The sequence below is a fragment of the Jatropha curcas genome, chromosome 6 (assembly GCF_041381405.1).
Source record: "Jatropha curcas cultivar XTBG-Jc1 chromosome 6, XTBG_Jcur_1.0, whole genome shotgun sequence".
NCBI classification, from domain to species: Eukaryota; Viridiplantae; Streptophyta; class Magnoliopsida; order Malpighiales; family Euphorbiaceae; genus Jatropha; species Jatropha curcas.
Genome location: NC_143156.1, coordinates 20,516,935 through 20,532,972, shown reverse-complemented (window position 1 = coordinate 20,532,972; position 16,038 = coordinate 20,516,935). Strand labels below are relative to the sequence as shown.

The window sequence follows — 16,038 nt, the reverse complement described above, 5'->3', positions numbered from 1 at the left end:
TTATTTTTTCCTAACTGAGAGCTTAGACAAGGAGACCCCTTCTCTTCATATATGTTTCTTTTTTGTGCAGAAGCTTCTTCTAATTTAATTAGGAGAGCAGAATTAGTTAGGCTCCTTCATAGTATTAAAATTTATCCAAGGGCTCCGCCGATATCCATCTTTTCTTCGCCGTTAATATTATTATTTTTGGGAGAGCAACAACAGCTGAAATCAATACCTTAACAAATATACTGGCGGAATATGAGAAACCTTCGGGTTAGAAAATCAACTTAGACAAATCTGACGTTCATTTAGTAAGAATATCTTGGTGGTGAATCGAGAGGTGTTATCTAATTTGTTGGGAGTGAAAAGCGTTATTAACTTCTGCAGTTATTTAGGCTTGCCGGCAATCATAGGAAGGCAAAAGAAGCAAATGTTTAATACCCTTGTTGATAGGGTAGCAAAAAAACGAAAGAGTTAGAAAGAATTAGTCCTTTCTTGTACTGGTAAAGAGATCCCATTGAAATCTATGGTGCAAGCAGTTCCCAATTATACTATACTTTGTTTTCTCCTTCCAAAAGAGATTTGTTTGAAAATTGAGGTGATGACGGATAATTTCTGGTGGGGGCAGCGGAAAGAGGAGAGGCGTACTCACAGGGCTAGTTGGCATAAATTGTGTTTATCAAAGTTTTGGGGTGGTCTTGGTTTTAGAAATTTACATTCCTTTAACTTGGCTATATTGGCCAAATAGTGTTGGCGGTAAATAAATAATGGTGAATCATAAATCTTCAAATTTTTTAAAGCTAAGTATTTTCCCAATTGTTCTTTTCAAAAGGCTAGGTCAGTGTACCAACCGAGCTTCACATGAAGAATTATAATGGAGGCTAGATGGGTGGTGGAGGAAGGGACGAGATGGGTGGTTGGAAATGGTTTACGTATCCACATATGGAAGGATAAATGGGTTCCTGGTTTGCATAATTTTAGATTAAGCTCTCTTATGCAATTGGAAGATGAAAATGCTATGGTTTATAATTTAATAGATTTTGAAGCTGGTTGTCGGAATCAGCATGTGATTTTGTCCATTTTTTTCAGCTGAAGAAGGGGAGTGTATTCTTAGAATTCCTTTATGTATGCAGAGGGGGCAGGATGTTTGTAGTTGAGTTTATAACAAGCTAGGTCTTTTACAGTCAAGTCCGTCTATGCTTTTATATTTAATGTGCTGGTTACGTCAACTATGGCCAGTTCATCTGAGTGGGGTGAGGCTTTTTACTGGAAAAAGTTATGGAATTTAGATCTTCCTCCTATGCTCAAACATTTCTTCCATAGAGCTTATTCTAGCCAACTTCCAACCAAACTAGCCTTTTACGTAGAGCAGTCCAAGTGGGCTTGATTTGTAGTAGCTATGGCGATGTGAATAAAGATACGAATTGTCTATGATCAGGCCTTGTCTATGATCCATGATTATCAAATGTCAGGTATGATTTCTGGTGCACCTGTATTAACTGAATCGTTCTCAAATTGGTGCCCCTTGTCGAGTCTGCGGTTAAAATTAATTGTGATGCGGGAGTTTTGAGAATCCAAAAAAGGTGTGATTTGGGTTTTGTGATCCGAAACGAGAAAGGGGAATTGATGGCAATGGGGGCGAAAAGGCTTGAAGGTAGTTTAGAGGTTCAGTGCTAAAGCAAAGGCAGCAATTTTTGCTTCGGAGATTGCTCTCCTTATCTTTTACTCAAGTTGCTGTGGAGTCTTACTGCCTACACTTGTTCGACAATTTGCCTCAAAGAAGTTTCCTCCAACTGAATGAGGAACTAGATTAAGTAGAATTTTTATGTTTTAGCTTCAAATTTCCAGCTTTTTTCTTTTAATCATATTCCTAGAGTGTGCAATAAAGTTGCACACACCAGTTAGCGTCTTTAGCGATGACAGTCTATTTTTTAGCTCATATTTGGGTCCAAGATGGTCCTAGTGACATTGTACTGTTGGTTCAAGTTAGTTCTTCTTTTTCTAATTGTTAATTACGCAGTTTTACCCCTAAAAAAAAAAAAAAAAAAAAAAAAAGTTCCCATAAGCGGGCACATAGAAATGCGGGTAGCTGAATATTGTCCTAATACATATCAAAATGACACGTGCAATAGAATACTACGATGCTGATACACACACGCCATAGTCAAGCTCAAACCCAATCTTCCCTGTCTCTCTATCTAGATCGTTACTTCTCTCTCTAACCCCAAGTTCCAAACCCTAACCCTAAAAATTCCCTAAAAAAGAATAAAAAATTTCTTACATGAAATTCAATTCTCACGCAAACCCTAGATTCCCAATCAAATATCCGATCAAGAAGATAACTCAAGGCATAATTTGATGAGAATAATCAAAGTATTATACTCTCATAATAAACTCTAACGATTTCTCTTTCTCCGTATCTCTATCGGTTAAAAAAAATCTATGGAGGGCTCTGTGGTTGAGGATCTCGGAGCCCCGGAGTCATGGGAGGTGGCCGATTTGGACGAAACGATGAGCCGTTTGATGCTCAAGGATTCGAAGAGAGACTGCAAGCAATCCTCTCAAGAGCTCTCCATCGACTCTCCGACTTCTGTTAATTCGGGCTCGGTTTTGGGTTCTGGATCTTCGGCTTCAGGTACCGGTACTGGTGACAAAGTTGTATCGGAAGATTTAATTAATCAGGTCGATCAGTTCCTTCGGGAAGCGTTGCAGAACCCTCGCGAGCGGCTTTCCAGTAAGTGTACTTATATACATAACATGTGTTATGTTGCTATAAAATTTCGTAGAGTTCTCTTTGGTCTTATAGTTTAAGCGGTTGTCCTGATTGACAGAGTAGTTTAGTTGATTTGTCAAGTCCTGATTGCAATTGTGTGCTTTTATTCCTCAATTAGCAGGTTTTAATGTATTTATGGGGTGAGAGCTGACTAGTTCATCTATTTGTTTAACATGAGACACTAGTTAGGATGGGTCAAGGCTTTTTGGTGAGGATTAAGCGAAATTATCTCTTTCTAAAGCTGAGGTGTTTTTCCTCGTTTGATTTAGTGATATGATGAAGGGGATTTGACTCTCTTTATAAGATCTATCTCATTTCCCTTTGTTACTCGAGCATTATTTTTGAGGGATGATAAGGCTATTAGCAAGGTTGTCCAACTCTCTTTTTTACCTAGAATCGGTTGGCTGTCCACATTTACAAACCGCTTAAAATACAATAACAGAGCTCCATACATACATTCATAACAAGTCAAGAACATAACAAAAAAAAGATAAAAAGACTTTTCTAGCTTCTTGCAGGGCTTTTAATATAGTTTAATTCTTTTCATCCCTTCTTGTTGTTATGGCTTGCTGTTTGTTTGTGGTAAGGAGGATCAAAGGTTATAGGTAAAAGAGGAGCTAAAAAGGAGGAGAGAAGAGTGGGTAGAGAGACAATGAAGATAGGGGATCATGAAAATGGTTGATCCTTAATTGTGTTACTATGTAAATTTTATTTCAATTTTTTTTCTAATTTTTGAGCTTCCAAACCTGGCCCAGACTCATTTGTCTTGTTAATAAGACCAGTCCAATAGCCTATTTATCATTTTTTGGATTAAAAGTTCCAGCCCAATGGACTATTTCACACGAGGTTTAAATTTGGTTCAATTTTTACCATTTTTACTGATTTAATTGATTTTGCTTCATCCAAGAGTTTGACAAATTCTGATTTTAAGCATAAGTCAACATGATTTTGATAACACTGGCTATTAGTGTGGCACCTAGTGGATGCCAACCTGTTTGCAAAAGAATTTCATTTACTATGTGAAAATGTCCATAAAATCTTTGGAAATGGATCAGGTTGAGTAGAAAAAGGTGGTTATTTCTTTGGAAATCAACATGTTTCGTTGCTATCAGTTAGCAGGTTTGATGTATTTAAGGGTGTGAATTTACATCTATCTATTTATCATGAGGCACTAGGTGGGATGGATCAAGGTTTTGCAGGGAAGGTTAAGTGAAATTAGCTCTGTTTAAAGCTAAAGTGACTTTTTCCTCGTTTCATTAATGATAAGATGAAGGGGATGCAACTCATTCTAAGATTCATCTCATTTCACTTTGTTACTTGGGCATTATGTTTGAGAGATGAAAAGGCTATTAGACCATGTTCAGTACAAAACAGAGAATGGAATGGAATGAAATGGTGAATAGAATTCTTAGTCATATGTTTAGTGTACAATATGAAATAGAAAGGAACAAAATGGAAAATTAGTACAAGACTAATCCACCATTTGTTTTATTAAGGAAAGAGAGAAATGGAATACCCAAATGATTAGAGATAAAGGGCATATTTCGTGTTTCAAAAATATTCATATAGAATTGGGATTTTTTTTTGTTTTTTTGTTTTTTTTTTTTTTTTTTTTGGGGGGGGGGGGGGGGGGTAAGAATCTCAGGGTGTGTTTACTTATAGAAAACAGGCCTGTTTTCTATTTTCTGTTTTCTAAGAAAACAGTTTTCTTAGAAAATGAAAACTAAAAAACAGAAATGAAAAATGCATTCACTTGGTAACAATAAAAAATCATATTTTAATTTAACTTCACAAACATATCATGACTTTCATAATTAAAAGAAATAAAATGTTATAAACTAAATTTAAAAATTTTTTATGTAAAGTTTTTGAATATTTATTATTGATTATCTATAATAATAATATCATTTTTATCATTTTGTAAATTTTTTAAAAATAAAGGATATAATGTATTTGTAATAATAAAATTATTTATTTATTAAAGCATAATATAAATTTTACTTATAGAAAAAATTATTTATAGATATTATAATTTCAATTATGAAAATGTCATTTTTTAAAAATGGAAACAGTTGAAAACATGTCTTTTATTATAAAGAAAAACTCTGAAAAACAATTTAAAATTGTTTTCCAAATCTTAGTTAAATTTTGGAAAACTGTTTTCTAGTTTTTCAATTAGAAAACCGACTGATTTGAACATAAAACTCTATTTTCTAGTTTTCTTAGAAAACTTTTCTTGAAAACTACTCCAGTTTTCTACAAGTGAATACACCCTCAATTCCTTAACTAATTCCATAATCCGTTACCAATTTCAAGCCTTAACTGCTACTGAACAAGGGAATTGGGAATAGAAATTCTATTCCCATTCCTATTCCATGTACTAAACATGGCCTTAGCGTGGCATCTAGGGGATGCCAACCTGTTTGCATAAGAATTTCATTTACTGTGCGTATTGAAAACATTCATAGAATAGAAACACTTTTCTTGGGAAATGGATTAGGTTGACTGAAAAAAGGTGAGCTATTTCTTTGGAAATCATCTTGTTCGATTGCTATCTACTTTTCCATTTCTTTTATTTCAGCCATTGTCTCAAAGAAGTCAGAAAGACAGGAATTTGTCATTTCCCTAAAGAACCCACCTCTTTCTCTCCCAAAAAGAAAATACAAAAGATTATTTGAGAGATTTTGAGACAAAAAGGACACCATGTTGTCCTTCTACATTGGAAATGCTCCCTCAGTTCTACATCATCCTCTATGAACCCTATAGATACCCAAGCAAGAGTGAGGCTAATTCCCATGATTTTCTAGGCTATTTATGCCATTAGCTTTACCTTGTTTATTAGGTTTTGTTGGTCTATATATCTTCACATATTAAACACTTCTATGGGCTTACATATTGCAAGCGTACTACAGCCAAGGAAGCTGGTGACTTGATTTTTGGGATTTTGAGAGACGTTGAGTTTTATATCTGCTTAAAGGATCTCGGATCTAGCAGGAGAGTCATTAAGTTGAAGAGTTATTTTAGATGTAAACCATTTTTTGATTGATTTTCTCTGTTTCTGTTTATGGCAGGCTTAAGTTTTCCTGTTTCATTTTCTTATTGTTTAAATCATTAAATATGTAATGGTTTTGAGTTCCTTCCCTCCAACATGGTTTCTTCATTTCCTTTGCAAGAATATCTGCATTAATCCGTATTTAAGGCTGTTGCTATCTGGAATTTTCTGAAAATACATTATGTTTTCACCATAAAATTGGAATCAAGTCTAGGCTTTCTTGTTGACATCCTGAGAATGATTTTTCATAATCTTATTAACTTCTGGTTAAGAAGTATTTCACTGTTGTTATTTGGATGCACATGTAGATAATATTAATTTACTATCCTTTACCAATGTTATTTCGCTTTGCGTTATATTTTGTTTTGCATTGTTCTTAACCTGATCGGAGTGGATATTTGAAACAAAGGATTCATATAGCCGACCTCAACTAGTTTGGGATTAAGGCTTGGTTGTTGTGTTATTGTGAATGGCAAGTTTAGTATGGAATCATTGCTCTGTTGAATAATGAATTCCATGATGTGATTATCCAAGTAATTTCTGTTAATTTTCTTGTAAGTGAAAGTTGATTTATTTTGACAAAATCACTTAATTTAAAATGTGTTAGTCTTTTAATTCAATGCTGATTGAGTTATGTCTGGAATCCATTTTTTAAGTTGTATTCTGCATCAATTTTGTGTTCTAATACTTTAACATTTAACGGTATAAAGTATTAGCAACCTTCTATCGTTTGCAATTTTCTTTTATTTTTTAGTTAATGCAGTTTCATGAAACTACTGTGAGCAGGCTGATGATGTTTGTCATAAAATCAAGTCAGTCATTGTTATTTGGTTCTCAACATGAATTCTTTATGGTATTGGCATTTGAGAAGATGTTCTGATCTTGGATTTGTGTTTATTAAGCTTTTCTCCCTCCTTTTTCATATAAATAAATACAAGTGTTTTTCTTTTCTGTAGTTCTGAGGATGGAGCAAGATGTAGAGAAGTTCATTTGTGATCCTACACAACAGCAATTAGAATTTCAGCAGTTGCCCACTTCATATTTACGGTTGGCTGCACACCGTGTGGCACAGCATTACTCACTGCCATCTATGGTTTTGTTAGACAACAATTTACCTGATGGTTCTGGTTCTAGAATTATTGTCCGCAAGACTTCTGAGTGTAGGCTGCCTTCAGTTCGCTTGGCAGACATCCCTGTAAATTTGCCATCAGAAGACAGCAGCGTTGTTAAGGTTGCAATTAAACAAAGGCCACAGAAGCGGCCCCAAACTGTCAACAATTCAAATTCAAGTTCCTTGAAGACAAATAATTCCAAAAGTGTGGAGGAAAGAAAAGAGGAATACAACAGGGCACGAGCTCGAATATTTAATTCTAGTGGTTTTAGCAGTGGTGCTAGTGGGAAGCCAGAAGGGGAACCAAGATTGCAAGATGGTTCCCAGCATGGTTTATTGGGTATTTTCAAGACAGAAGAAAAACCTGTTTCAGGAAATTTGGATATAAATTCTAGTAGAGGTTCTATTGAATCTTCTATTAGTAGCAATAGGTCAACTAGGACTAGGATAGAAAAAGAGCCAATTAGTAGGTACAAACCAAACAATAGGGTGGCCATATTTCGAGACCGTGAAATTGATAGGAAAGACCCTGATTATGACCGGAGCTATGACAGGTAATTTTTCTTTTTCCCTTGCATGTGAATTTTTCGGACAGATGTTGAAGTTACAGACTTGCACTTAGAAAACATCAAAGATGCTACTGAGTTATATAATAAAGAGGAGGGATAAACGGTATACATGCTGCATAACACTAATAGGATAAGAAACAATGCATTATAAACATGAGTGGACTACTGAGTGATGTCAAAGAGGGGCAATAAATAACACGCTCCTTCAATAATTTTAATGCATATAGCTTGCACATTTTGTTGAGTGCCATCTTATTCCTTCTTACAATGTGAATGACTCAATCCAAGTGCTTGGCGTGGTTTTGATAGAATTGTTTAGATTACATCTGCAAAAGATTCCGTTGAGTAAAAGATAAAAATGGATAATTGGTGGCTCTATATAGTCTTTAACTGCTTCAACTAGTACAGATTTGAAAGTGATTTCTTTGCTTTGAGATGCTCTGATTAGCTTAAGCAGCAGCGAACTCAATTTCTTATAATTGTACAGCAAATAATTTAATAGTAAAGTCTTCATCCAGGTATATGCAAAGATTTGATCCTGGATTTGGATTCAATGGAGGACCTTATACCTTGCAGCCAATGTACACCCCTGCATTGAACTACAATACCGAATTTCCTCAGCTTGGTTCTAGCCATAGGCCACAGATATCCACTGAACACCAACCTCGACCTCTTCCTCAACATTTACATGGGCCATGGGCTGCCCCATCAAACCCTGCTGGAATTGGATATGGCCATCCAGAAACAATGCTGCCACCATTCAATCCAAATCATGTTGGTGCACGCTCCACATCTGCCATTTATCTGCATTCCTCTCAGTACCCCTGTCAGCGCCCAGGAATGCCTTTCATCCATCCTCATGAGCATGTTCAACCTTTTTCACAGGTATGGCATTTGGAATCCCATAATTAATTGTTGCTATTGGAGACCATCGTTTGCAATTAAATCACATGATCTTTGTTGGATGTTTCAATAGTTTTAAGATCTCCAAATTCTCTACGACTCATTTTTCATTGAAATCTGGTCTTGATAATTTTGCCATGCTAGTATTTATTATCACTTATTTTTGTTCTCATAATTAATATTTAAGCAAAAGATGATGTAAATGGTGTATGCAATGAAATACTGCTTCCCCTACTGAAGAATGGAAAGGAACAAGTCATGGAAAGATTGGATGTTACAATTCCTACTTCCAAATTTACTATCAGATGGTAAAAGAAAAGAATGCTGATACCGCTTATTGCTGATTAAATAAAAAGGAAATGCAGTCAAAGAGTGTTCATCCCTCTCCAATATAACTCATACATTTTTGGTGATTGTTTGACATTTGTTAAGTTCTCAAACTTGCTCTTTTGATCTAGAACGTTGAGGAATCCGTACACACCTCGCAGAATTGCCAGATTTCTAGTGCTTGGTTATTTTCAGTGGCAGCCATTAGATTTTCTCCACTAGTTTTCAGAATTATCTCTGTAAAAATATCTATTCTTTGTGACAGATGAAATTTATGCCAAATTTAGTACAAAAAGTTTGATGTGGCGACCATATTGTACTTCAAAATATTTTTTTAGGCTATGTTTGGGTAGAAGGTAAATATGCAGGCATGAAAAAAAATAAAGAAAATAATAAGGAAATGCTATTTTCCATTATTTGAGAAATTGAAAATAAAGAGTTTTCCAAAATTCTCTCTCCTAATTAGAGGGTGAACTGAAAAAACCTGAACAAGAACTTGTGGAGGCAACATAATTGTTGTTTTCCTCCTATATCCAAACACATTACACAAGGAAGGAAAATTTCTTTTTTTTTTTTTTCAAAATTCTTCACACCTCGTTATTTTCCCTCTTTATTTTCTTTCCTCTCTTATTTTGTTTCCTCTCTTATCCAAACACAGTCTTCGTGTGTTTATGGGCCATCACGTTACTTTTGGACTTCAGCTTTCTTTTTTAACATGCTGAGAGGGGAGGGAAACAGAGGGAAGAATGAGAAAGTTGTTGTCCTGGAAATTGCCCCATTAATTAAGAATATGAAATCTATTAAACATGATAAATATGATTGTAACTTCATTCTTGCATTTTGAATTTAGTCATTCTTTGATTCAGGACAATGAAATTCAGTGGCTAGTTTAGGGACTGCATGCCCATTAGTACATTGTGAAGTATGAGATCGTAAAAGTATTTTATTCTTAAAAGCATCATTTGCATAATTAATCATTGATGTAAGAACTACTTAATTACTTAGCAAATTTGTTAACGTGTTGAAACCAAGTACTTTAAAACACGATTCAAATTTGAAAAGCAATTACCAGTACTAATAGTAATAGAAATACTATGTTATTCATTTCATGAATGTATGAAACATTATTTCATGTTCATGATGACAACGATAATTTGGATACTTTATGAATGATCATAATAGCATCGTATATATAATATTTGGTGCTATTTGATAGTGACCAAGCAATTATACTTGAAAATGATCTCCAAGTGATGAAGCAGCAATGGCCTGTCCAATTGTACAAGAGAAAGCATTTATTGTAAATTATGAATATTTGACTTGCGGTTTCAACTTGTAAAATCATATTGATATTATTGTTTAAAGAAATGCAATTTCAACTTGATTTTGCTTGATCTTGAGTTTGTATCTGTTTTGAATTTCTAATTGGTAAAAATTGGAGTCAAGTTGTGATTGTAATTGGAGTGGTTGTTTCCAATGGTTTGGGTCATCTTATCAATTTTCATTTTTGTGCTTTTGCAGTCTCATCAACAGCAACCTGATGCGAGTTTTGGTTTAGCCCGGCCCCGTTGAGGGGCTTGGACCATGCCTGCACCCTGCAAACTGAAACATGGGCTTGGAATGTTAATGTGCTGATACAGCATCACATCGTATCTCAATTTGCAGGTGTGCAGGCATAAGGAGCCGAGGTGGGTAGGAGTGGCTATTTGCAGTGTGATACATTCCCACCACTTTCGGTATCCATTTGAAGCTTCTTCCATGTGTCATGGAGGATGAAGAAGCTCAAAGGCTCAACAGATGATTGAGTGAGAGCCCTGTTATGCCTTTGATGATGATGACCAAAATTAGGGAAAGAATTGTATATGAAAATGCATCCTCTATGTGGTAAAAGGTAATTTTTGTTCTATCACTCTACATTTTTAGTTTATATAGGGTTTATTTTGCATCAATGGCAAAACATATGAATTAAAAACTCTTGAGGCCAAAGGAAAGAAAAATCTGAATGGAAACTGAATGATAATTTGTATAGTTCGCCTGGATCGCGGAATTTTGCTCAATTCAACTTGTTTCACTTATTGGTGAGATATTGATTTGATGGTAAAGGGGTGCTGGTTTTGATTTGAGGTCTGCGTGTAAAAATATGGGTAGACATGTTGGCTTCAGGTGCAGTTTTGGCATTCTGGTGATGAACAAGTAATGGCCAGTATTGGAGTTGTTGCCACAAATTTTTTAAATGGCAATCCTTTGCTGCATATTTGGCCTAAACTGGAATAAACACAATGCGAGACATTTTTTAACTTTGCCAAATTTAGAAATCAAACATTGAAAAACAGCTAATTGTCTCTGACTTTAGCTTCTGGTGCTGTTTACATGTTTTGTTAGATGTTCAGATGTACTTTTCCGGTTTTTTTTTTTTTTGCAGCATGACAGGCAGCCAAAAGCGCAAACAAGAAAACTTGAAGCTTGTTTCTGTTCAAGCTGTTATTTTGTATTTGGCTTGCAGCAGCTTTGGTTATCCAGCAGTCTCTTATAGGACTCTGATCACCACTCATTGTGTTACTAATATGTACTTCCGACACTAGAAATAATGAAGCGACCTTACAGGAAGCCTTCTCGACTGTAATGATATGTTTTGATAACTATATGCAATGTGATCATTTTCTTGTTGCTTATTGCGTCTTTGCTATGCTATTGATTGAAATCTCTGTGAAAATGGATACTATTTTGGTATCCCTTGCGTATTTGGATGTCACAATGACCAAAAAAAAAAAAAAAAAATTCTGCAACTTCTAATGATGAAAGGACAAGATGGCAGTATATATACTGAATCTAGGCTTAAAGAAATCTTTTGAGGTGGCACCTTTTTCCCCCTGGAAAATTGCACTGGCTAATATCTGTTGGAATGTTTAACAGTATTTGACAATTTTGTTTGACGCGCGATAAAGTTAATTTTGTTTCAGGGCTGAATACATGAATTCATTTTTGTATTTTATTATTTTAAAATTGTGGGCTTCTTGATTTTTTTACTTTAAGTCATCTAACACTTGGGCTTGTATAAATATATTATATTTCTTAAATATTTTAACTCACCTCAATTTGTAAAATTAGATTTAATCATACACTTATTAAGATGGTTGAAAAGAGATTTAGCAATTAGCATGTGGCTGGTAGCAAAAATTACTTCTCTAGATTAAGCACCCTTTTCCGGTAACCCTTGAGGTGAAATTCAAAAAAATTATGCACCTAAAGAACATGATATAGGCAAGGCATTTTCTTGAATATGCCACATCAAGAGCTGTGAGAATTCTTTTATACCCATTATTATTTTATTCCTTGATAAGACTCACTTGAGTCCTAAAATTCAATTTTTACTATAAATCTTAGATATAAAAGACAGTTTTCATCCCCTTGCACCTTTTGTGTTGGGAATAGAACAAAACAAATCACAAAAACACTTGTCTCAGTTTCTCTATCCCAAAATCACCCTTCAAAGAAAGGGTGAAAATAAGAAAAAGAAAGTGAGAAGAAGAAAAAAAAAAACATACATAGAAGAGAAGAAAAGAAAAAAAACCATTTAGTACCATTCCCAAACAATCAAAATCCTTATACAAAAGAATTCGGATTGGAGCAAAAGAATAAACTTGAGAAGAGAAAATTCCTTTATTCATCTTAATTCAGGATAGATCACATAAAAAGAAATCAATTTCTTTATAATAAAGTCATTTTCCTGAAGCCTCAGTACAACCCTATTATTTCTTAATCAATGGAGAATGGATATGGAAAGTTTGTTTATGAAATATAATCTATAGAGTGAAGCTTACTAGCTTTATCATCCTAATAAATCACTAATTGTTAGAATGACTCCTTGAATTTTCTGTTTCTAAAAATACTGAAGAAACATTGGCATACAAAGGTTTAGTTCCTAAATGTTATTTATTCTTTTAGAAATTAATCTTATCATACTGGTCCTTGATTTAAATATTAGGGATGACACGCTTCAAAGAAAGAAGAGTTGATTTAATTGTTTGAGGTTAAGCAACAATTCAATCATGGGAGAATTGATTTAATTGTTTGATACTGAAGGCCACATTTATTTATGTTTCAATTGTTTTTTAGTTCCTATTCTTCAATTTGATCTTTATTTGAAGACAACATCATACAATGATATATTTTTATTAATATAAGGACATAGATAACTGTTTGGTTATTTTCATTGTTTTAGTTTCCATTAATGTGTAATTTTATGATTTTGATTATGAAATGATGTCTGTTAGTAATGGATGTCGGGCAATATAATAATTGAATCAACTATAATGTGTTATATATTTTTTATTTGATTTATGTATATTGAAAGCTTGCAGGTAAATCTAGATCCATTTATCTATATGACATTAGATGAGCCAGTCAAGAATTGAGAGGTGAATTTCAAATATCTAAACCGCATAAATTGAGTATTGATTTTGTTGCTAGAGATAGAATAAGACCTTTATGAAAAGGGGTAAACTTAGCCTTAATGTGGCATGAGAATGATCTTACATATCTTATGTTAACTGCAAAAACACTACATTTTCAGAAAATATCACTTAGCAGCACTAAACATGCTACTTCCTTCATCCAGAGGTAATATGATTTATCTTTTATCAGAATATCCACGTAAAAAAAAAAAAGAAAAAAACCTTAGATTTATTATTTGTGACACCCTTCGCCTAGTCTTAAAGGAATAGAAGATAGATGCCACATTCGGTGTCGGAGAAACCAACCTAGCATACAGATTAAACTTAAATCTAAATATGTGAACTAAATATGTCACAAGTGTCACAAATCCATAATTTTAACATAGAAAATAATTTGGAAAATCCTGTGAAAAATCTACAAGAGTTTCTCCTAAAATCTGGATTTAGCACTTCTAATTCACAAACCTCAACATACATCCATGCTACTCTAACATATAAATCAATTTCATTTCGCACACCTCAATATCAATTCAACAATCATCATCATCGTTACTCATATATTTCTCATAAACATTCATACATAGATATCTTAAATTTAATTCTGTAACTTAAACATGCATAGCTCCATAAATTCTAACTTCATATATACTTAAGAATATAAATTTAATACATATCCTTCAAATGAAATACAACTCTAATAGACATAATGTATACATGTCATAATCCAAAATACACGTCTAAAGCATAAACTAAAGACTACCAAAAGAAACCCTTCAACTCTGATGTTGATCCTAGTTTCGACTAGCACCCTCAGTTTACAACTTGCGCGTGATAAACATCGATACACTAAATATAAAATTTAATGATGCTCATAAATCTCATACATTTTCAATGTTACGGTCACAACTAGTTACTAGGACAGGATTTTTTCATAGGTGGGGTGAAAATATATTTGTCTTGATACGATGAATAAAAAATAAACTTGATTAAAAAAGTCTAAAAATAATGTAATTACATGAATAAATATACATTTAATCAAAAATTTTTTTAATAAAAATAGTATGAATAAAGATTTTTTTAGTATACATAATAACTTTCAATAGGAAAGAAATAATTTCCTAAAATTTACACATTAAAAATTACAATGAAAATGAAGATTAATATTTAAAATTTAAAATATGTTTTTTTTAATTTTAAAATTTAATCAATTCAATTTCATATTTTTTTTCTAAAGTTATTAAAATAGAATCATGAATTATAATATTTATTTTATTTTTTTGAATAAATTAAATATCATATGTGTTTATTCAAAGAATTTAGAATTCTAAAGTTCTCTTCAAATTGTTAAATTTTAATTAAATAGCAAATAATGAATAATTGAAATAAAAATTTATAACACCATTATATATTTTATTATTTATTTGAATTTTATATATTCATAGAATGGAATCAAATTCAAAACTAAAATTTAAAAAAAATATAAAATTAAATAAACTAAAATTAAAATTAATAATATAAGTCATTCAATAGAAACAAAAATAATTTATTAAAATTATGGAACTTTATGTGCTCATTTATATATATATATATATATTTAAATTAATTGAATCTATATAAAAATTAACTAAAAATTTTCTTATATATAAGAACTAATTAAAAGAACTATGTAAATAACCAAATTAAAAAAATAAAAAATTCAACCAGCATAGTTTGATCCCATGACCTCAAACTTGAATAATAGAGCCACACCGTGAGCTAACAAAAACTTTGAAAACAAGGGCCCATTTTATATCACCCCCTAGCTCCCCTTGGCTGTGTCAGTAGTGGGAACTTACAATCATTTACATAATTATGCATTCATACTCATAATTATATAATCAGTTAGGATACTGATCACGCATATGCAAATATTTCACATGTTATCATATTAAACATGTTAAATCATGAGTTCTCGTATTCAAGTCATATGTCATCATTTAAAAATACGATTTCATATCCATAGGCTAAAAGCATAAGGTATTAACTTATAAGGCATATGTGACATAAATAATATGAACCCAAGTAGATAGGTTATAAACATAAAATATAAACTTACAAAAAGCATATATTATATAGTAATAGCTTATTAAGTCATTTTCTTTTCTTTTTAACTTATGGGGCTCATATATACTTAGCAGAATAAGAAGCATAAAAGATTACAAAAACAGAAGACTACAAATAACTAAACAGAAGCATAAAGTTATAAATAGTCAGACAGAAGCAGAGGGCTTAAAACCCAATAGAAGTAGATAGAGCGCGTCCAAAGAGCACCCACGTGCCAAGCATATGATCATAACTATATCCATATAATCAGAATGTTATAATTATATATGCGAGCATGCTCAGAAACAGAATAATCTTAATCAAGCATCTAATTCACACCAAGTATAATAAAAGCCCAAAAATTTACTTTCCTTCTTTAAGTTACATGATTACTTATAACTTTACTTTCATTTAATAAACACATTTCCATAAATTTTTCTTAGATTGATTTCAATTAAAGCCATAAGGCACATGAACTTTCATACTTCTAAGACATAGGAGAGATAAAGCATAAAGGTGATTTTCATCATAACAATCATACTTTCTCATGTAACTCGATCAAAACTTCAATTTCATACTTAAAAGTATAATCAAATTCTAAGCATGCATATACTTGAACAATTACTCAAGGTCTTAGCATTTTCAAGTCATATATGTCATTTTCAACATACAAGCTACCTTTTTCCTCATTCAACTCATTCAAACTGCTTATCATACTCAAAGAAACATGTTTACACTTAAAGTATGCATAAACTCATTGACTTTTCAAAAAATCCCTATGGTTC

The 16,038-nt window shown here is 32.8% G+C and overlaps 1 protein-coding gene across 1 annotated transcript; it reads left to right on the top strand.

Annotated features, from left to right (window-relative positions):
• The first annotated feature begins 2,114 nt into the window (after positions 1 to 2,114).
• Positions 2,115 to 11,389, top strand: LOC105636105 (uncharacterized). Its single transcript, XM_089722841.1, has 5 exons — positions 2,115 to 2,716; positions 6,764 to 7,472; positions 8,006 to 8,372; positions 10,239 to 10,608; positions 11,140 to 11,389. The coding sequence occupies exons 1-4, from the start codon at positions 2,425 to 2,427 to the stop codon at positions 10,287 to 10,289; spliced, it is 1,419 nt and encodes a 472-aa protein (XP_089578967.1). The 5' UTR covers positions 2,115 to 2,424; the 3' UTR covers positions 10,290 to 10,608; positions 11,140 to 11,389.
• Positions 11,390 to 16,038: the final 4,649 nt, after the last annotated feature.